Below are 23,153 nucleotides of genomic sequence, written 5' to 3' on the forward strand. Positions count from 1 at the left end.
ATAGGGGGAAGAAAGGAATAGGTGGATGGAGGTGAGAATTCTTTGACTATACCTTGTTATGCTATAGGTTTGAGCTTATATTCATAGATATGAGTTATATATTTTGAAAATTGAAATTAGATTGAAAAATTACCTACACCTTGAGGTGTCAAATAGTCTGTTTGATATCTTTGCCCCAAATTTAGGGGCGAAGTTTGGCTGGAGATGTAAATTTGGAAGACGGTGTTTAAAGCAGTGAGGTGAATGAGATCACAGTGAGAGTGAGTGTAGATGGAGACGAGGTCTGGGCCTGGGAACTGGAATATTCTGTCACGCAGACATCAGGAAAACAATAGGGATCCAGCAAAGGAGGCTGAAGGGTACCCAGTGAGTGAGAAGGAAAACCGGACGAATGTGGCGTCAGGAAGCCACGTGAGAAAGTGACTCAAGAAGCAGGAAGTGACCACCTGCTCTTTCAGTCACATTTTGTATTGCTAGCTTTCCAGTATATCCTAAACCACAAGAGCATATTTAAAGAGTTATAGGAGGTTGCTGAACTTAGGGAAATGGGAGATATTTAGAGTGGGAGGGGTTGTGCTCTGATAACGGGAAAGCAAGTCCAAGTTAGAGGAGAAATTCAAGTAAGCCAATTTTTGTAAACCCTTCACTCCTCGTCTGACTACCTTCTCACAACCTCAACCTTCTCAGTGGATTTTGTAAGTGTAAATGGGACTCGGGATTTAAAATAGGATGAAGTTAAAATTTAAAGTTGAAAGAATAAGAATTAACAAAAAAAGTATTGTCCTTCATGAGTTGTAAAAAAAAAAATTCAGACAGAAAAGTGATGCATCTTTTTAAAAAAGCCAGTTAATCTGATAAATTTTATGATGGAAGGAAGGGACAACTACCATGCTAGAAAGTGAGGGCCGAGTGGGTAGTATAACTTCAAAGTATTCTGTACCCTGGACACATCGATCAAAGGCAAAATAAAAAAAGGAGCAAGTCTGAGGGAGTCATTGCATTATGAGAAAAAGACTCCCTGTATTTCAGTTCGTGACACCAGATCTCCTAAGGCAAAGTCAAGAGATGAAAGATATTGTAGTCGATACACGCAATGAATTCTATTAAAGGCTTCCTTTCACTTGTGAATTTTCTTCAAAGGTAAGTTTTGGGTATAAAGGATTTCATAGAAGGATGTGAAATAACACGTGTGGGGGGAACTGTGTTCTCTTCTCAAGTCATGTATTGCAGCTGAAAGAAGAAAATGGAGAATGGAACATAAGGAAGAAAACAGGAAAGGTACAGAGATGATGAGAGATTTGTTTGTATTCTTATTTTGATTAAATGATGTTTCTGCCTTTTTTGTTTTATAAACACACTTGGGTACTAAACATATCTAGAAGTTCCGTATTTTGATAATGGGTTGAGAATACATTCACAGAATTCTAAGGTTGTAATTCTTGGATTATAATTAAGCCCTGGGGATTTATATCCACAATTCAAGTGTTAGGATGGGGGTGTTAAATGATCTTAGTTTTAGGGTTTAGTTTCAGAGATCTGTATTTTGCTTTTCAAAAACAGGATCAGGGACTTCCCTGGTGGCGCAGTGGTTAAGAATCTGCCTGCCAATGCACGGGACACGGGTTCGAGCCCTGGTCCGGGAAGATGCCACATGCCACGGAGCAACTAAGCCTGTGCGCCACAACCACTGAGCCTGCACTCTAGAGCCCACGAGCCACAACTACTGAGCTTGTGTGCCGTAGCTACCGAAGCCCAAGTGCCAGAGCCTGTGCTCCGCAACAAGAGAAGCCACCGCAATGAGGATCCTGCACACCACAGTGAAGAGTAGCCCCCGATCGCCGCAACTAGAGAAAGCTCACGCAGCAACGAAGACCCAACGCAGCCAAAAATAAATAAATAAATAAGCAAATAAATAAATAAGTAAATAAATTTATTAAAAAAAAAAGCCAGACTTCCCTGGCGGCGCAGTGGTTGAGAATCTGCCTGCCAATGCAGGGGACATGGGTTCGAGCCCTGGTCTGGGAAGATCCCACATGCCGCGGAGCAACTGGCCCGTGAGCCACAACTACTGAGCCTGCGCGTCTGGAGCCTGTGCTCCGCAACAAGAGAAGCCGCGCCAGTGAGAGGCCCACGCAACGCGATGAAGAGTGGCCCCCGCTCACCTCAACTAGAGAAAGCCCTCGCACAGAAACGAAGACCCAACACAGCAAAAAAGAAAAAATAGATAAATAAATTTATTAAAAAAAAAAAAAAAGCCCCAAGAAACAAAAACAGGATCAGAAATGACCAAAGTAAAACATATTCAAATGTGGTAACTATGGAAAATGTAGAAAAGCACAAAGAAACAGCAAAATCACTTCAAATTTTTTTTACCTAAAGTTGACCACTGTTCTTTCAGTACTTTCCTATGTGGATACTCACTTGTATACATAAATGTGTGTGTATGTTTAGTATTTACTTTTTACATAAAGTATTATGTTTTAGGTTAACATACTGTAGCATAAAATTCAGTTAAAATAGACTGTAATATTTCATAATATGATGTTCTTCATTCTTTTAAATAAGAACTAAAGTGACATATTTGATTTGGGGAATTAATATATATTAAAATGGCAGGATCATGAACAGAGATATTCAAGTTGTCTATTGCTGCATAAATGAACCATCCCAAAACTTAGTGGCTGAAATTAATTTATGATTATCTCTCACAGGTCTGGGGTTTGAAGGGCTGAGGGGTCATCTTGCTTGGGATTCATCACAGAATTAAAGCCAGATAGTGGCTGAGGATGAGTCATCTGACACTTAATTACTCCTATATCTGGTCTGACTTGTGAGGTCATGTCTGGACATGGCATGTGTGGACAACTAGAAGCTGTCTAGGTATCTCTCTTTCCTTGCAGCCTTTGCATGTGCCTAGCTTGGGCTTCCTCAAACCATGGCAGTCTCAAGGGAGGCACATGTCCTAAATTGTGGTTGGCTTCTGCTGGGGCAAGCATTCCAAGAGGACTGGGCAGAAGCTTCAAAACTTTTTATGACCTAACCTCAGAAGATCCAGAATGTCACATTTATGCTACATTTTATTGGCAAGATTCAAGAAAAGAGGAATTAGATTCCACCGTCAAAGGAGGAGTGGCAAAGAATTGGCAGCTATCTGTAACCTGTTGCAAGTGCCCTTATCCAATTTTAAAGTGGAATAATGCACTTCAGTTCCAACTTTCTATGATAGTAGACTCATACCAGCCATGTTATATGTTCATCTAACTACTATTTGTGAACACGGACATTTAAAAATAAAAATGCTCTCATAGTGTAATATTGTATTCATCCTACTTTTTAACCTTGAACGTTTTCTCATGCCTATAAATATTTTTATAAAAAATGTTTAAGGACTTCATATTGCTCTGATGCAGTACTTCTTAAAAAATAGGTCTTTGCAGAAGGATTATCTACTGGTATTACTGTATTAATGACAAAATAGTTTAAATTGTTTACTCTAAGTTGCAGAGAGGTTAAGCAAACCAATATAAAGGGCTAAAGTAACTAGAGATCTGCTAAAGGAAAGGTATAACTGCTAATGGCTCATTACTTAACTAGCCATTAGGGATCTGTAAATGATTTAAGAAGTCAACTAATCAGAGACATTTAAAGTGAATTCCTGTCTTAGTTGCTAAAAATAATTTCAACCTGGTGGAAATTACTACTTTTTGATGCATCCTTATAGAAGCTATGGTTTTGTTAGTATTATTTGGGTGAATTAATAACAGTAATGCACAGTTATTGAGTAGTTACTCTAAGTTAGACAGTGTGCTAAGAGTAGCTAGATGGAAGTGTCTAGGTAGTTGAAAATATGAGTCTAGTTCTTCAGGATGTACATAGATACCAGTAGGGGTGAATTGTTCTGTGGTCATTATAGGCTTGGGAAATGATGGGTTAAATAAAGTTAAGTCTGCTGTGTTTAGGTCATCTTGGTGCTTGTTGTTTGCTTTAAGTATTTTGAATATTTAGGAAGATATGTATAGTATCTATACCACTTTTTTTCCTAAACATGATTCACAACAGATTTCTTTAGTCTGATCAAAATGTGGGCATAGCATTGCATAGTATATTGGGGAATATTGGTTGGAGCTTACATGAGAATTTAAGAGTTGGACTTGGGAGTCTTTTATAGGGGTTAGGAAAAGTTGAGATTGCTAAGAGGGAAAGTTTAAATTTGATATTGAAGGGAAGGATAGAGTTGAGGTAGAAGCTTGAAGAGGAAGCAAGGTTGAGGACAGGGTATTGTTTGACTGCGTCTGGGGCACAGGGAGGGCTGGAGAGAAGGAAGGAGAGGGAGAAGAGAAAAGGTAGAGAAGAGGTAGAGAGACTAATAGGGGTAAAGTCTTAAGGAAGCATGAACGAATAGGGTCAGAAGCGTAGGTGGTGGATTATTCTTAGCAGTATGGGTGTTCCATTTTGGGAGACAGTCATTGGTGATGGAGGAAGAGAGGGAATTTTGGGGGAAGGGAAATAAAATCCTTAAAGTGTTTGAAATATAAAATTTTAAATGTGGGCAGTTAGTATTAATAGGCATTCTGATGCAGTAATGAAAGCAAAGAAGAATAAACCTTAGTTTAATTTTGAATTTACTAAGATGTACAATCCATTTTCCAGTAACTGTTTACACATCTATGTGGAGTGCATAGTTGGGAGGCAAAAACTGATCTAAAGAGGATTTACCTTTCCTTTACCTAGGAAGAAACCCAAGAGGGAATTCTATTTTAATGTCTTGATTTTGGTCACGTTAACTGCTGTGTGCTCAGGCCTTAGACAATGCCTGGCACATAGTAGAGACTCAGTAAGTATTTTTTGAATGTTGTTGAGTGATGAATGAATGTTAGACACAGCCACGGTACAGCAATAGGGTCCACGTGCCGCACATGGGTTTCCTTTGAGCTCTTTCAAACTTGTGTGCATGAACGAAAAGACTAAGCTCTTGAGAGGACTTGACAGTAAACTCTGTTGCTGGAGGGAGCTGGTTAGGGACTCTGTGGGCTGAAGAAGTGGTACAGTCCGTGCAGTGGCCCTCCTCTGAAAGGTGGTGCTGACCTGTGCTGGGAGCTGGGAGCAGTGTGGCACGAGGGCCACAGCCTGAGGCAGCAGGTCCAGGCAGATGGAGGAGGGCCAGGTTCAGACAGGGTACGGGGTTCTGAGGCTCAGTGGCAGCTGGAGCACTTGAGTCTGGGAGACACCAGACCTTTTTTAGGAATGCATACTCCACTCGAATTCTTGGAGCATTCAAGTAAAGAGCCTCCAAGAGGTAAAACTGGATTTCCTTTTAGCATGATGCATGAGCCTTGAGTAGGATTTAATTTAATTTGGAGAAATAATGGCATGGTGACATATTTGCACCATGGTTGTTTTGGGCTAGTTCATACTTATTACATACTAAGGATTCCAAGGAATTAATAATTTTCATTATATCATAGCTGTAAGAAAATTTTAATCAGATCTAACTCTGTCATCCTCCCAATGCCTAGCATAGTGCTGAAGTAGAGTTTGGGCTACATTTCAAACAACAAACACTATATCCTTTAAGAGGAAGAAAGAAGAGAAATATTTAATTTTGGAATACGTGTAGGCAGTGGATCATGGCCATGAAAGGCCCAAAAGAGTGGAAATTTAAAGTAAGACAAGAAAAAAATTAGATGAGTTAGAAAGAATGCTTTGAGAAAAGCACAGATACAGTTACCAAGCATGTTTATGAAAGCAAGAAAGAGTCAAGTCAATATAGTTATTAGGCATTTACTTTTCTGTAAAGATGAGTTTAAATGAAACCTAACAAATATTTATAATGAAAAATCAGAAGATCTTTCAAAATGTTTTATACAGCTCAGACCCATCTCAACGATCTATTAATGATAAACTCCTGGGCTTTCCCTGAACTGGAAAAATTTCAAACTTTGACATAGAATTTTGAAATGATGCTCTGATAGATGTTATAACGCTAATAACATCTATCACAACATTAGTCAAAATCCAGCCTGAAATGAGTTTACTCTGGAGTTAGTGGCACTTCCGGAGGGTGCTTAACAGTATATAATAAGTTCAGTGAAGAGTATTTCAGCATTTGGAAGTTTTGACCTGCTTGATAGGGATACTTTTGTTATCTACAAAGTGTTGTAGAGATTTATCAAAATGGATTTTTGGCTTTATTGTGATGCTTTTTATTTGTAAACCAGTCTGTGTAATTGGACAGTGTGAGAAGGTTAATCTCAGTGATTTCCCTTAGAGATACAAGTATATTGACAAAACATGGTAGCATACTGAGGTGACATTAAATCTATTTCTCACAAGTTCAGTGTGTGTGAGTCAGATGGAGAAATAAATTAATATTGAAAGGTCATTGGCTTCAAACTTTTTGGGATGGAAATGTTTGTAATCCAGTCTTAAGTTTTACAAGTTTCAAAGTTGCTGAGGACTATGGAAGTTGAAGGAAGAGTAGAAGGTGCTCAGACATTTTGGTTTCAAATTAGTTTTGTTTTAACATTAAAATTTTGAACAGTTCTTGAGGCCCTATGGAAAATTTGAAAATTGCTAATTGAAGGGGTTGGGTATCTAAATTTGTTTAAATTAGAAGAGGACTCCTGGCAGTTATAACAGATTGCATGGCATGTAATACCTTACAAATGGGAAAGAGGAATTACTCATCTGGACCGTAGGTGATTTTCTATCATTTTACCTAATTCATCTGAACGTTACATATTTAGGCAGTGTAGTTACTTTAAAGAAGCTATTTACTTTACCTTAACAAAATTTTGGTGAGACCAAAGAACTAAGGGCTTTTTCCCCCCCCTTTTTCTTTTTTTTCCCCCATATATTGTTTAGCTCGCACAATTCAGTTTTGTTTCATACTTAATAAGTGAAAGAGATTAACAGAAAACAGAATGTTATGAACAAAGTTAAATAAAAGCCTACTTTTTATTAAAACAAAAGTAAAAATGATAATAAATTTTTAAAAACCTCCCTTCTGCTTGGAAACAAGAGAAAACCCAGCTCTTCTAAATAATCCTTGTTTTACCGAGGAACTAATATCTGCAGTAACAAAATTTTTAGAATATCATAACAGCAAAAACTTAGCTTATCAAAACCTATGAGATGCAGCCACAGCTATTCTTGGAGCAAAACCATAGCTGTAGAGGCTAAGGAGTAATGAAAACTAAAATAATTTTAAATTTATGAATCTTAAAAAAATACTATAATAAACCAGTCAGGATAGAGGAATTGATAAAGATTAAAGAAAAAAATAGGTGAATTCTAAAACAGAATATTTGTGGACTTGGTAAATAAATCCAAGGTCAAATTAGCCAGATAAAGTCAGTAGACTTATTACTTCATTTTACAGATGAGGAAGTAGACTCACAAGGTTAAGTGACTGCCTGAAGTAGCTCAAGAGTTTTATTAACAGAAGCAGTAATGAGCTTATGCACATTATAACTTCAAGGAAATTGAGGAGCAAAATCTGAAATTGCTAATTAACCAACCATTTGGCAACATATCTTCATAATGACCCTATATTTTATTCTTTCTATTAGACTTCCATATGTATCCCTGAAAGGTACATATCTTCCAAGGATACATATGGAAGTATCTGCATCTTTCAATTAGATTCCATAGACAAGTTATTACAGAGTTACAATACTATATCTAGAAGATGTTTTGATGCTTGATATAGTTTTTAATAAGTGGATGGATGGATGAAAGGAAGTTGAACTTGTTTGATTTAAAGGAAAGCAATAAGAAGCTTAAAAAAATAAAAGCGTAGTTGGCTGCACATAGTGACATCCTTCCAAAGAGTATAGTATGGAAAGGGGCAGAGGCAGGGGCCAGTAACTTTGCAGTGGAGAACCTGACAAATAGTATCTCAGTCAGGCGATCAAGGGCAGCAGCAACAGTGATGTCATTTTGATAGAATGTACCTTGGACACGATGTGAGGAGAGTGTCACTATGTCTGAAGTCTTCCCCGTGACCCCAGTCTAATCATGAGAAAGTCATCAGATGAATTTCAGTTGAAGAACATTCTACAAAATACCTGGCCAGTGCTTTTCAAAACTGCCAAGGTCATCAAAAATAAGAAAAGTCTGAGAAACTGTCACAGCCAAGAGGAGCCTAAGAAAACATGACCACCAAATGTAACATGGTACCCTGGATGAGATCCTGGAACAGAAAAAAGACATTCGGTAAAAATTAAAGAAAATCAGAATAAAGTATTGACTTTAATTAGTTAAATTATGTGTTTTGTTTTTCTATTTCATTATGAAAATGATAAATATTTATTTACGAAATCATGATATAAAGTCATGGTGATGACCCAGCAGAAGCCAGGTGGTTAAAAGTGTGTAGTGTTTAAGCCTGAAGATATCACTGGGCTCTGGCACAAAGCGGTTGTGGCAGGGGTTTTGACCTCAACACACCTTCAGGGTCTCTTGGTCTGTCTTCTGTTTTTCTACCCTGTTTTTTTTTTCCTCAGGAAGAATCTCACTTTACTACAGATAGAATACAAATGCATTCTTCTAACTCTGAAAAGTACTCTCTTTCTGGGTTGATAGGTTGGACCAGGAGGGTGGGCATTTCCCACATTCCCAGACCTCCCTTCTACCTGTGCTTCCCATGCCAGGTACAGTGTTGTAGAAGTAGCTGATACTCTGGTTCAAGTTTTGCAGGTCATCCAGGAACATCAGGAACCCCACCATTTTGTTCTTCAAATACCATGTTGCAGTTCATTCCCCTTCTGACCTTGAAGTTAGAACCTGATGGGTTTTCATTGTGCTTTTTGAACTTTCCTAGGTTCTCAACATTTGCATTTACCACAGACATCCTCCTTTCATTCTAATGTTGCTGCTGTGAGGGTGGGTGGGTGGGAGGATGGTCTTTACACGGGCAGTCTAGGATACCCAATCTATTTCCTTTGGTCTCTTGACCATATGGACGTTGAAGGCCTAGAACCTGGAATCTGGCACTTGGTGGCATGCTGGGATGAATTCCTTCCACTGAACCTTACAACTACCCCAGTGCTGTAGCTGTTCTTTTTTCCTCCCTTTAACAGTTGAGGGAACTTGAGGCCCAGAGAAGTGAATTAATTTGTCCAAAGTCACCCAGCTGGGAAGATGGTTGAGACTAGAGTAGAGCCCATGTCTGACTCCAGAGCCGGTACTTACCTCCTGCTTTAGAGGCATCTGTGGGCTCAATACCCCCAGAGGCCTTGGCAGTGTCCAGCTACAGGCTTCATAGCATCTATAGCAGGATCTTCAGGTATAACAGGAATGCTTTCCCGTTGTCTTATAAAATCAAATTCCTGAAACTGCAGGGAGGCAGTCTGCAAAGTGTGTGAGTGTGCGTATCCATATGTATGTGTGGGCACACACTTGTGCTTGTTTTTCTACCTTTGGCATAAATAGAAGAAATATTTTACTTGCCTCTTTGACCCTAGTCTGAGGAGACATTGGCAGGGTACTGGAGAGCAAATTGTCTGTCTAAATAACAGCTGCTGGACAGATCCAGCCAATTGATGTCATGTAAAAATGTGGACTCAGATTTGCCAGTTCTGTAATTTTTCAAAATAGTCTAGAAATCCATTTTTTAAAATGCAAAATATTCACATTTGATCTTGGCAAAAATTCTTTTAGTGTTATTTTGTAAACACAGTTTAGACTAAAAAACACACATCTCTAGGCTTCTTTGGGTTGAAACCTCTGGGTTTATATCATGAAGCTCTCTCCCTTACCTGCCATGAGTGCAAATAATTCATTTAGAAAATACAAGCACCTACATGCTCAGTAAAAACAGATGATATTCAATAACTAGGTACAGAATAGAAGGAAACTCACACAAAGTGGCTGAGAGAACCTTTCCCCACCTTTTTTCTTTAGGTTAATACTGAATCTCAGAGGAAAGACTAGAACTATTAGAGCTCTAATAGTGAGATCTTAATTTCAAAAAATTACTCTTGTGACTTTTGTCTTTGAGTTCTATGAAGAACTAAAAATTGTAGTTGTAGAGAGTTATGGGTGGCAAAAATCTGTCTTTAAATTCTTATAACCTCTTTTCATAATTTGAGAAATTGTTTATAGATTGTTTTGGAAGATGGAGGGGTGCCATCTAATGGTGGCTCAAGAAACCTTCCTTTAGACACAGGATCCTTGTGTTTCAAAGGAGCAGAAAGGCAAGTGTGTCTCACTTCTCCTTGACAGAGCTGCCTTTCACACACTCAGATTTGGCGGCTGTGTGAACATATCTTGACTTAATTTATCGCTTCTGAGTTTGTCTCAAAGGATTTAGTATAGTGAAGCTTTCATTTTGCGTTTTGCCAAAGTGGCGTTGAGAGAGCACAATTGAAATCCATAATCTTCGAGGGCTCCGCATGTGTACTCTAGAACTGAAGCATCTCTACACTGTTCATCCTTTTTCCTTGATGGGCATTTGTAATCCAGATATGAGCAGCTTGAATGGTTTTTGTGATATGCTTATTTGGTGACTTATGAAAATGAGAGTACATGATCTCGTGGATAATGAAGAAATTTTACATAGAAGATAGATTCCAGAGTAAATACCAAAGCAACTTGGAGGTAACAGAGACTATAAAGAGAATAGAAAATTTTAAAAAATAAGTATTTTCTGAAAGGGAAAAGAGGTTAAAGGAAGAAGAACAGGATACCACTAAATTCTTATAAATTGAAAACACAGTGGCATAAATTAAAAAAATTAGTAGAAGAATTGAAATTTAATGATGAATTAAATTCTCTGAAAGGTCAGAAATCAAAGGATTGGAAATTAGAGAGAATTAAAGATTAGAAAATCAGAGGGTTAGTCAGAGAATACCAGTATCAAATAATAGGAGTTTCAGGATGAAAGAACAGTGAAAATGGAAGGAGGATAAATCATTGTGAAATAATATAAGAAAAATTTCCAAGTCTGTAGGATGTGTGTCAGATTGAAAGGAACTGACTGAGTGCTTAGCCAAATGGACAAAAATAAACCCATTCCAAGAAAAATCCCCTGCAATTTCATAACACTTTTGGACAAAGAGGAGAACATTCCAGAGAGGGGATGACACAAATATGCAAACAGATATAATACTTCAGAATCAGAATGATTTTGGATTTCTTAACAGCAACACTGTTCCATTGAAAACAATGGAACAAGGCTTTCAAAATAATGAAAGAAAACTTTTTACCTAAAGTTCTATACCCAGTGAAAGTATTAAGTGGAAGATTAATATTACAGTAATTTCTAATATGCAAGACCTAAAACATTTATCTCTACACACCCTTTCTTGGGAAGTTACTGGAGGATGTTCTCCATCAAAACAAGGGAATAAACCAAGTAAACCAAAAAAGAGGAAAACATGGAATCAGCAAACAGGAGATCAAACACAGGGAAGAATCAAAGGGAATCCCAGGATGATGTAAAAGGGGATCTCAAGATGGCTCTTGTGTTTCAGGTGTAGAGATCATGCTTAATGTAGGTCTTAATTAATGTAGGTTTGATAATGTGTGATCTAGGAAAGTGCAGGTTTCCAGATTTGTGTCTACTGTTCCCTAGAGGGTGAATTGATAGGTATAGTAAAAGTCAGCGGAAACCATCATTTTATTGATGAGATCTACAATATTGATGGGGATGTAGTTGAGACAATAAATATGTTCCCATCATGAATGTCTACATCGAAGCCTAGTATTTACCTCTCTATTAACCACTGTCTTGAAAAAATGTGTTGATTCCTGTAGTCTGTATGTAGAAGAAAACAGAATTCGTTGCAGGCATTTTCTCCTATAGACGTACATTTTTTTTTTTTTTTTGATGTGAACCATTTTTTTTAAAAGTCTTTATTGAATTTGTTACAATATATCTTCTGTTTTTATGTTTCTGGTTTTTTGGCCACGAGGAGGCATATGGGATCTTAGCTCCCCAACCAGGGATTGAACCTGCATCCCCTGCATTGGAAGGTGAGGTCTTAACCACTGGACTGCCAGGGAAATCCCTAGACATACATTTTAATATGTGTATAATAGATTCTCTCATGAGAGACAGATGACATTGATAACTGTAATGGACTATGGGTAGAAGAAGCATTTGGCTGGTGGGGGCTGGAGTGAGGGAGACTGACTTTTTATTGTTTAATTTTTGTTCCTTTTTAATATTGTACTACCTCTACATATGTTAAAGATGATTAAAAATATATTCCTTAAAACTGTAAAGTAAGTAAAAAATAAAAAATAAAGGTAAGAAACATCATTTATAGTCGGAATAACTATGAGACTATTCTCTTTATCATTTTTTTTTTTTAAGATTTATTTATTTATTTGGCTGCATTGGGTCTTCTTTGCTGTGTGTGGGCTTTCTCTAGTTGCGGCCAGCAGGGGCTACTCTTCATTGTGGTGCATGGGCTTCTCATTGCGGTGGCTTCTCTTGTGGCGGAGTACGGGGTCTAGGCGTGCGGGCTAGTTGTGGCACGCGGGCTCAGCAGTTGTGGTTCGCGGGCTCTAGAGCACAGGCTCAGTAGTTGTGGCGCACGGGCTTAGTTGCTCCGCGGCACGTGGATCCTCCCGGACCAGGGCTTGAATCCATTTCCCCTGCATTGGCAGGCGGATTCTTAACCGTTGTGCAACCAGGGAAGTCCCTCCCTTTATCATTTCAAAGTATTTAGCATTTCCTCAATTTGTAACATTAGATTATTTTGCTTTTGAAAGTTGCACATTTAAATTCTATTTTGGTATGGAAGAAGGAAACGGCCAATTTTTTGTAGTACTCGCCAAATACCAGTAACACAAATTAAGAATTCTTAGAGGCTGAATAATTGATGATATGAATGATGAAACTTCTCTTGTTCCACAGGAGTAATTCTATAGTTTTAGAATGCTCTTTAGTAAATGTAATAGAATTCAAGTAAGTCTAAACTTGAAAACCTTGCTCCATTAGGATCATATTTTTAGTATGAATTACCTGGTGGTCACACCGTGGGAAGATGCTTGCTATGGCATTGACAAGGCAGCAGCTGAAGCTGAAAGGTCGATGTATCTCTTCAATTCATCACTAGTAATGTTTGTCTTTTCACCTTGTCCTGTCATTCACAGAGGTTGTACAGTTTTTATTGTGAAACTTAAAAAGACCAAGTTAACTTTCACATTGATGAAAGGTTATGTATGAAAGTTGATTACTTCAAAATCAGCAAAATCAGTTGAATTCTCCTGTTTTTCTTTACATTGTCATCTATTGGGTCCTGATTCTCATTTATATATTTTATTCTATTTTGTTTCTACAGACTTATCGAAACTTAAGGTAGAAGACTATTCCCATTTATTCAAAATATAGTATACTTGTTACCTTTCCTGAGGTACCTATTAATAAGAGGCAAGATGGGAGGAAGGTAATATCCTAGATAAACAGAATTTAGAATTCAGTGATTATTATAACATATTGTGGGAGCAGATATTTTTTAATAAATGAAATTTAGTATGTTTCTGTGCTAAGTAATGCAAGTGAGGAATGAAATTAGCAACACCAGTAGATTTTCAGAAGGGAAGAAGAGCTAGGCATTAAGGGAAAAAAGCAAGAGAAAGGAATTAATGCCTGGCTAATTTGAAGAAGCATGATATTGGGGTTCCTTAGGACAATCAGAAGGGCACTAACTTTTTCTGAGTCAGTGTGGTATACTCCTGTCCTGCTTTGTTCTATTGTGAAAGCATTTTTGGTTTGTCTGCATGTCCTAAATTTTCTCACCAGTAATTGTCCATTTCAGGGTGGAGGGGAAAATATTGTAGATGGTGGTAATAATTGCATGAGAACAGGAAAGATAGCTGGTGTGGTGTCCTTTCACAAATGTTTAGAAAAGACTGTGGCTGTTGAGTGTGAGAGGGGAGCAGGAGGGATCTTCCACTTGGAATATCCTAACATGAGTTCACAATGTCACAGGTTTGAATTTAATGGATAAATATTGATGCTGGAAGTGACCGAATATCCAAACCAAGCTGGCTATAGCAGAAAATGTAATTTATTGCCTCAGCAACTGAAAAGGCAAGGGTAAAACTGGATTCAGTAACCTGAGCTTGATTATCAAGACTTGGCTCTTCTCCACCTCTTAGATCTGTCTTTGGCTGTGTTGGCTTCATTTTCAGACTTCAGAGAAAACTGGCCCCAATCAACATGATCCTGAATCCAGCAGTAGAGGGAATCTGCATCTTTATGCTTAAGCAAAAGTCTCAGAATTGTCTTTAAAAATTTTTTTAATTTTATATTGGACTATAGTTGATTTACAAGGTTGTGTTAGTTTCAGGTGTACAGCAAAGTGATTCAGTTATACATATACATATATCTATTCTTTTTCAAGTTCTTTTCCCATTTAGGTTATTACAGAATATTGAGCAGAGTTCCCTGTGCTATAAAGTAGGTCCTTGTTGGTTATCTATGTTGTATATAGTAGTGTGTATATGTTAATCCCAAACTCCTAATTTATCCTGCCCCCCCCACCCCAACCCCAGCCTTTCCCCTTTGGTAACCGTAAGTTTGTTTTCTAAGTCTGTGAGTCTGTTTCTGTTTTGTAAATAAGTTCATTTGTATCATTGTTTTTTTTTTAGATTACACATATAAGCGATATCATATGATACTTGTCTTTCTCTGTCTGACTTACGTCACTTGTGTGATAATCTCCAGGTTCATCCATGTTGCTGCAGATGGCATTATTTCATCAGAATTGTGTCTTGTTGGCTTTGATGGCCTGATCTAAATCCTTTGCCCATCCCTGTGGGTATCTTGGAACCAAGGGCCATCTCTTGTGGGTCTTTGTGTCCTCAGTGATTAGCACAGGTGTTATACAATGTATAGTAGGCGCTCAGTATACAGATGTTATACCAAACTGTAAGCTGCTCTTCTGAAAGCAACCAGTTTGCATTGTTAGAGCTGTTCTAATATATTCCTGATTTTAGTTTTGAAGTATTTTTTGTAGAATTAGGTGACTTGTTGGATAGGCTGAATATGATTACTAAAATGCAAGAACCTGAGACTTTGTGTCTGCATGCTCTCAGGACTCTATGCAAACTTCATAGTATAATCCAGGAAATAAGTAAGAAAGTAACCTAAATCTCATATTGTTTTAACACAATAAGAGATTGATTAAGAGTTAAGAGATCTACTGGCAGGAACAATTTTCATTTTTTTTTTTTTTTGAATCATGCTGAGCAGGAGTGGGAGGTGTGAGGGTAACATGGATGATAGCTGGAAATGAGAGGATTTGAATGTTAGAATATCATGCCATTGCAGAGCAGAGGAATGATTCAGTGAAGCTAAAATTATTCTTTCACAATTGTGACAGAATATGAATTAAGCACATAATGATCTTTAAACATATGTGGTTTGAAATTCACTTTATAGAGACGTTTAAAATAGGTGGTCTTGTGGGTCATGTAAAACATTCATTAATAAGAGAAGAGTGACCTGAAATAGACGTAAGACTTATGTGTTGTGTCAGTTACCAACGCGTAGTTTTATGAGTTTAATAAAGGGAATTCCAAAGACTAGATTTTTAGTATGATAGAGGAAAATGTACCTAGTTACCCTAAAAAAGGAACTATTCAGCATTTGTGTCATTATGCCTGTCTTCTAATGGGAACTTCACTTTCAAAGCTTTTGCTTCATCTTCTAACTTCTATTGAATGCCAACTTTGCCTCAACAACTTTTCTTACAAGTTGAAAAGATGAAAGCAGAGGAGATTCAATTATCAATGATGTCACAGAATTGGAGGCATTTCCAGTGATGCTTGTTTGTTCATTTTGCATAATCTCAAAACTCACTGATGTGAGTCAATTTAAAATGAGTTTACTGACTTAACCACAAGATCTAATTGCCTGGGAGACTGCAGGAATGCACCTTTTGAGCTCATTGGTCCTGACATTAAAAGATGTTAAATATTTAAAGTAGTCAAGAGAACCATAGTTTTAGTTAAATAAATTTCATGTTTCTCAGAATAATAAGGTGCAGACTTTTAGGAGATGCGTTAAGTATGCAATTTTATGGTAGTTTTGGTTATTGCGCATGAGTTTAAAATAGTAGAATGGTTGGAAACATGTAGCATAAATTACCTACCATGTTATTAAAGGCAGAGAGATGTGTGATTTGTAGGAATAACGTGTAAGAGGCAGTCTAGTGTGGTTATGGGTAGAGAGTCTGGAGGTAGACTCCTGGGTTCAAATCCTGCATAGCCACTTACTTAGCTAAGTAACACTGCCTGTGTTAACTACTCTGTCTGTGCCTTAGTTCCCTGAGCTATAGAATAGGGTTAATGATACTAGCACCTTCTTCACAGAGATGTTGTGAAGATTAATTGTGTTATTGTGTATAAAGTACATAGAACAACACTATATAAGCATTTGCTGTTATGATTACGTTCTATAGGTCATGACATTTTTTTCTTCAGGATATATGGAATCTTAAAATGCTATATAGTAATATGTAGAAAAATATATGAGGACGTCTGCAGTAAGTTCAAGTGTATTGCATTGAAAAATTCAGTAATTAACTTAAAGCTACAAATGTGATCTATTTCATGCCTCCTCCAAGACAGGTCCCTCATAATTTCTCACACTCTTGGATAATGTATTTCAAAGAGTGTCCCAAGGACCAGTTGTATTAGAATCGATAGGGCTGTCTGTTAAATGCAGATTCCTGGGCCCCACCCTAAACTCACTGGATCAGAATTTCTGGGTTTGCAAATCAGCATTTTAACAAATGTTGGAGTTGATTGTTATGCATGACAGATTTTGGGAACTTATGTTCCCAGTCATACATGATTTGCCCTTCTCACGCTATAACTCACTCTCACTTTTTCTTACTTAGAACTTCAGGTGTCATCTTATTTCTCTTAGCTCACGGTTCTATTACATCTCATGTTCAAGGAATTGAGATTTTTCTTTCAAAATTGCAACAGACCAAAGTTGTCTTTTTCTTACACATCCAAGGGCTGGGTTGCTACCTCCTCACCCCTCCATCCTGTATTCTCTTTCTTGTCCCTAGTTTCTTTCTTTCCCACTGTTTGTCATAAGTGAGATGTAACATCATCCTGGCTTTAGAATTCCACAAAAGATCTTCAGTTGTCTCTGGTTTAGCCCAGATCTCCCAGTTTCCCGCCTTACCTAGGCTTTCTCCTGTTTTCCTTCTCTTTCATCTTTTTTCTTTCCTTCTCTCTCAGTACACACTCCTGGCTTAGAAGTCGAGGAAGAGTTGGTGAGGGAGAACTATTTTATTTCTTCTCCCAAGTCCCTTAGCCCCATGGCAGCTTTCTAAGAGAGAAGGCACAGGTGTAAAAAATGCCTCAGTGCTCCAGAATCTCTGTCCCTGTTGGTCTACGTCTGTTTCCTGGACTCTATCTGAACTCTGCATCCCTGTCTATGGATTTTGCAGCCATAAACATGTGAGACATCATTAGGCAATCCCAGATTGCATTGTTTGAATACACTCGACTGAGAAAATTGCATTTTAACCCTAAAATATATCAAGAGCTCGTTTATGTGGTAGTTCCTAAATAGAAAGCCATGTTTCGCCATGTGGAAATACCAGATACATGAAAATTTTATTACATCTTGACCAAGGTAAAGATTAATAGGAAGCATTTTGGCTCATAGAGTACATAATGCAACTCTTCTTTAAAACGCATGAACTTGTTACGTTTGTGTGACTGATCACATAATCCTTTGGAATCTTAATGATCCGTGAGATAAATTGTTCACATTTTTAGAGGTACATCTACATTACAAAATAGCAGCTCTTTCAAGAGGCCACTACACTGTTATGCTTTTGAAAACACTTGAATTACACAGTGTTAAAAGTAGGAACAATATTGATGACTCATAAACACACACATTGTACTAAGAAAACTATAAGAGTTATGGAAAAGAAAGAAACACTTTGCCAAATTTCCTTAGTTTTAAAGCAACATGGACACTTTCTAAGAAGTGATATTAGTATTTTAGTTAGTAAAATGGGAGAAATTTAAGTCCTGGAAATTTACGTGTTCTTTGAAAGGATTAGCATTTCCTTGAAATAACTAAAAAATTTTAAAAAGCATTCTCAAGACAAAACTATGGGAAAAGTAGATACAAACAAGATACAAACTTTTAGCTTCAACTGGTTTATGTAACAGTTCCAAGAGTTTGCTCATATTTGTATAATCATCAAATAAATAATGTCCCATTAAGATTATCAATCCATTTGGTAATTTTTAGTTTTGGCTTGTATTTTACGGTTTGATTTGGGGGAAGATGGGCTTTAATTCAACTTTCATGTTGCTGCTTAGGTTTTACTTAGAATAAATTGGAGGGACTTTTTTTTTAAAGATTATTCTTTTTTAAATTAATTAATTAATTTGTTTTTATTTTTGGCTGTGTTGGGTCTGTGTTGCTGCACGCGGGCTTTCTCTAGTTGCGGCGAGCGGGGGCCACTCTTCGTTGTGGTGCGCGGGCTTCTCATTGTCGCGGCTTCTCTTGTTGCAGAGCACGGGCTCTAGAGCGCAGGCTCAGTAGTTGTGGCGCACGGGCTTAGTTGCTCCACGGCATGTGGAATCTTCCCGGACCAAGACTTGAACCCATGTCCCCTGCATTGGCAGGTGGATTCTTAACCACTGTGCCACTAGGGAAGCCCTGGAGGGACAAATTTTTTTAATAAACTAAATTTAATAAATAAGTTTAAGGCAAGTTATAACTATTACGTTAATATGTAAGTTAAATAACAAAAAGTACTTATGGATAGTAAACAGTACCGCAGAAGAGGGTTGTGATTTTTGACTTACTTCTGTGATCACACATTTGAATTGGATGGCTTAATATTTGATGGATTTTTATGTCTTAGTTGCTTACTAACTCTTCACTCTTATCTGTAGGTAATGCAACGTAATGAAAATATATTGGATATATTTTGTGAACAAAATCTTTTTTTTTTTTTCCCCTATAGGGATGCCCTCTGCATCTTTATTAGTAAATCTTCTCTCAGCTTTATTCATCCCTTTTGTGTTTGGAGAAACAGAAATAAGGTTTGCTGGACAAACAGAATTTGTAGTTAATGAAACAAGTACAACAGTTATTCGTCTTGTCATTGAAAGGATAGGAGACCCAGCAAATGTCACTGCAATTGTATCGGTAAGAAATGACAGTAGTTCTGTTTTTACGGAAATAGATAGGAAATGTCTTAGTTTCAGTGATAGGAATTTTTTAACTCTTTGAGATTGAGTAGTTCCATTATGATAAACAATTTGCAGATAAACGATTTATTCCTTTTATATCTGTTAGAAGTTTATAGAGTGCTCTAAGGTAGCATGTGCATTTGACAGTAAAGATATAGTATTTTAAAGATATAGGCTGATTATTTTTAAATGTTCATATGTTTATTTTAAAACAAATAAAACCCCAAGATATGAAGAAGTATTTCTAAGTAAAAGAACATTTTATTTTGGATAACTTGGATTCTCGTTATCTCTGCTTGGATTTATTACTTAGTATCAGGTGGCTTAGAGAAAATATATGAAATATTTAAATGTAGAGAAATGGCAATTAGAAAAAAAACGCTTCTTATGTCAGAGAGCTCCTTTTTTGGGAGAAATTAAGTATATTAAGTAGCAGATAGATGGAATTTGTTAAACTATTGCTCTATCTTGCACACAGTTTAGTTAGTAGATAGATTATATGTACATGTATTTGTGTTTGTGTTTAACCAGAAAATCATGTCATATGACCACTAAGGACATTGATATATTTGAGGCCCAAACTACTTGGAATTTTTATTTTAAAAAATAAGTTTTTAAACAATAGGTTAAATTGTCACATTGGGAAACACTGTAAAAAGAGACAAAGAAGAAAAACTATCTATGAAAGAAACCCAGTATTATAATTTTGTGCATTGCTTTTAGTTTTTAATTTATGACATGTATATATATTTATTGAATTTATTTTTAGTTTGAATATATATTATATTTGATAACTTTTTACATATAATTTTGATCGTATCCTAATAATTTTTTCAGGTTGCTCTGTCGTATTCACAACTTTTCTTGATGGTGGGGTCATCATTTCCCAATCATTTCTCAGCAGTTTTTCATAGAGCTTGCTTCCAGTTTTTGCTGTTGTAAATATTGCTCTGATGAAACTGTTTGCATACATATCAATTTTTGTATATTTTGGATTGTTAAATGAATTTTTGGGTTGGATTACTGTGGTTTTTCTCTTTATTTGTATCAGTGTCTCTTGATATTTAATGCTTTCTAAAAAGACCGTGCCACTTTTTTTGTGTCACTTTTTATATTAAGGTATGAGAACAAGTTTTCTAACACCCTTAACAACTTACTTGGATTTTTCAAGTATTTAAAACTAACTTTATTTTGTAAATGAGAACTAGAAATTGACTACAATATCCCTATAGACATCCTTCATTTTTAGTTTATACTAAATCGTGTTTTTTTCTAGTAGCTAAGTTATTCATTTTGGGTTCTTTGGCAGAAGAAATCTCATTTGGATTTGCACAAGAAGTTGCTCCATTATAATTTCATAATTATTGCTCCCTTGAGAATCTTAGCAATGCTGATGTTACAGAATGAAGTCTTAAAAAGTTTTGAGGAAAAATTTATAATGACTAATAAATTGGTATGCTAAAAGAATTGGGTCCTTATTGGTGTTGTGGGAGAATATAAATAAAACTTCAGGTTTAAAGCTTTGGAAAGAGTAGTTTCTTTAAGACTGATAGGGAAATAATTGATTTTCCTGATATATTTTGGCAGGCTACTTAACACCTCTTCTTTGGGAGAGTTTTAGCTACAATTTGTCTTCCCTGTTAGGTTTGCTGTAATCCACTTCAGATCAATCAAGAGACGGAGAAAAAAATTTCACATCATTACTTTCCTATATAATTATTACTTTTCTATGTAATGATTCCTTTACCTTCTAGAGCGTAAACAAATGTTTTTATGTAGAATCATTTCTTCTTATAATGCTTTTTTAAGGTGATTTTTATTAGTTGTTAGATATTTGTTTTGTTTTTCCACATCCTGTTTATAAACATCAGTGTCATTTGATGATTCATGTTTTTTTTGCCTGTTGATTGCTCTAATTAGCATCAATTTTGCTTGTCCTAACACTGTGTTATGTAAGAACTGTCTATGTTTTGCATTTGATAGCTGTATGGAGATGACACCGGTGACTTTTTTGACACATATGCTGCAGCTTTTATACCTGTTGGAGAAACGAATAGGACAGTGTACATAGCAGTATGTGATGATGATTTACCGGAGCCGGATGAAACTTTTAGTTTTCACCTAACTTTACAGGTAATTCCTTTTTTCCCCGGTAAGCTTAAACTCATAAAAATCTTACAACGCTTAAAAATCATTTTCTCTAGAGATGAGCCAATTTAAGTGCCTGGTGGTGGTTTTCATAGAAGCCAGAACTGACAATCTCTTCGGCAATTCCACGGTCTGGTTATTCCTCAGACAATCTTGTTTAGAAGATTCTACAGCTAGTTTTTGGATTAATTCAGCTTATTTAGGAATTGCCATGACAGATGCTCAGGAAAACCTTGTCTTCCCTTTGGCCCTTTTCTCTTTTATCCCTCTTCTGCTACCAGATGCACAAAGAATGACCGTGACTTCTGAGTTCAAAGGAGAAGGGTACAAAAAGCAGGCTTGGCAGTGGGAGGTCCCTGTGCCTTAGAATAAATTTGGAGCGCCCCTGGGAAAATGCTTGACTAGCCTAAGGTTTAATTGTCCTTTATGACTGAGGCAGTGATGGCTAACACTGCTCTAGTTAATTTTTCTGAAGTGAATTGAGAATTTTTTTAGAATGATTGGGTTGGTGTGATTAAAATTTTTGTGAAAATGGCACTTGAAGCAGTCATGTTTTACTTTTGTAAGACACTCTTTTTTCGTATTTCTTTATGCTGCTATTGAATATTAATAGAAATGTAGCAAACTCTTCCCATATTTATTAGAAAAATTGCTTTAATAGTTTAGCTTTAATTTGGTTCTATGATTTATAGAATAACTAATTCTTAAGTTTCAGCACCTTCTATAGTGTAAGAAAAAATCACATATGAATAGAATTTCATACTGTTACTTAATTCTCTGTTATATTAGTAATGAAATTAGAATATATTACTAGCCAGTGATTATTTATAGTTATAACAATTTATATTTTAATAGTGATAAATGGTTTTCAGAACTCTTTTGAAGAATTCTTGTTTGGAACTTAACCACGTTGACTTAGTTTTAATATATTTTCTTAATCTGTGCGTTAAAATATACTTGTATTTTTATTCATATTCTGAATGATTACTTAAAGACCAAAATCATTTAAAAATAATTTTTATTTTCCTCTTATGTTTAATTTCTTAATTTACTTTGGGCTTTTATTTTAGAAACCTTCAGCAAATGTGAAGCTTGGATGGCCAAGGACTGTTACTGTGACAATATTGTCAAATGACAATGCATTTGGAATTATTTCATTTAATATGGTACGGTTATAATTTGATTAATCTTGTGGTTGCTTAGATAATAGTCTATTAAATTTTTTGATTACTTTCTCTGCTACCTAGAATCATCCTGTCTTTTGATATATAAATAAAATTTGCTCCAACTCTGTCTGTATTCCACATTCTGTAGACTGTTCTTTTGTTTTACCTAAGATTTCTACGAAATGAGGGGACCCCTATGATCGTGGTCATCTCTTGCCCTACTCTCTTTCTGCTGATCATTTCACCTGACTCATTTGTTACCTCCTCTGGTGGTCTCTGACTCAGATGTTGTCCTTGTCAGTTTGGTCTGCTATAACAAAATACCATAGACTGGGTGGCTTAAAAACAACAGAAATTTATTTCTTACAGTTATGGAGGCTGAGAAGTCCAAGATCAGGGCTTTAGCAGTTTTGGTGTTTGGTGCGGGCTGACTTCCTGGTTCATAGACAGCTGTCTTTTTGCTGTGTTTTCATGTGGTGGAAGGGGCAAGAGAGGTCTCTGGGGTCTCTTTTATAAGGATACTAATCCCATTCATGAGGGCTCTGATCTCATGACCTACTCCCCTCCCAAAGGCCCCAACTCCTAATAACATCACTTTGGGGGTTAGGATTTGAACATGAATTTTGGGGGGGACACAAA

At 36.6% G+C, this 23,153-nt stretch overlaps 1 protein-coding gene across 1 annotated transcript in view; it reads left to right on the forward strand.

The window, feature by feature from the left end:
- The first annotated feature begins 5,244 nt into the window (after positions 1-5,244).
- The window catches only part of ADGRV1 (adhesion G protein-coupled receptor V1), a 531,821-nt gene continuing 513,912 nt past the window's right edge, over positions 5,245-23,153 (forward strand). The window contains exons 1-4 of the mRNA XM_059919079.1: positions 5,245-5,296; positions 18,972-19,156; positions 21,184-21,333; positions 22,419-22,514. Coding sequence (XP_059775062.1) covers positions 5,245-5,296; positions 18,972-19,156; positions 21,184-21,333; positions 22,419-22,514 — 483 coding nt within the window. The remainder of the gene's footprint in view (positions 5,297-18,971; positions 19,157-21,183; positions 21,334-22,418; positions 22,515-23,153) is intronic.

Source organism: Balaenoptera ricei, chromosome 3, assembly GCF_028023285.1.
Source record: "Balaenoptera ricei isolate mBalRic1 chromosome 3, mBalRic1.hap2, whole genome shotgun sequence".
NCBI lineage: Eukaryota > Metazoa > Chordata > Mammalia > Artiodactyla > Balaenopteridae > Balaenoptera > Balaenoptera ricei.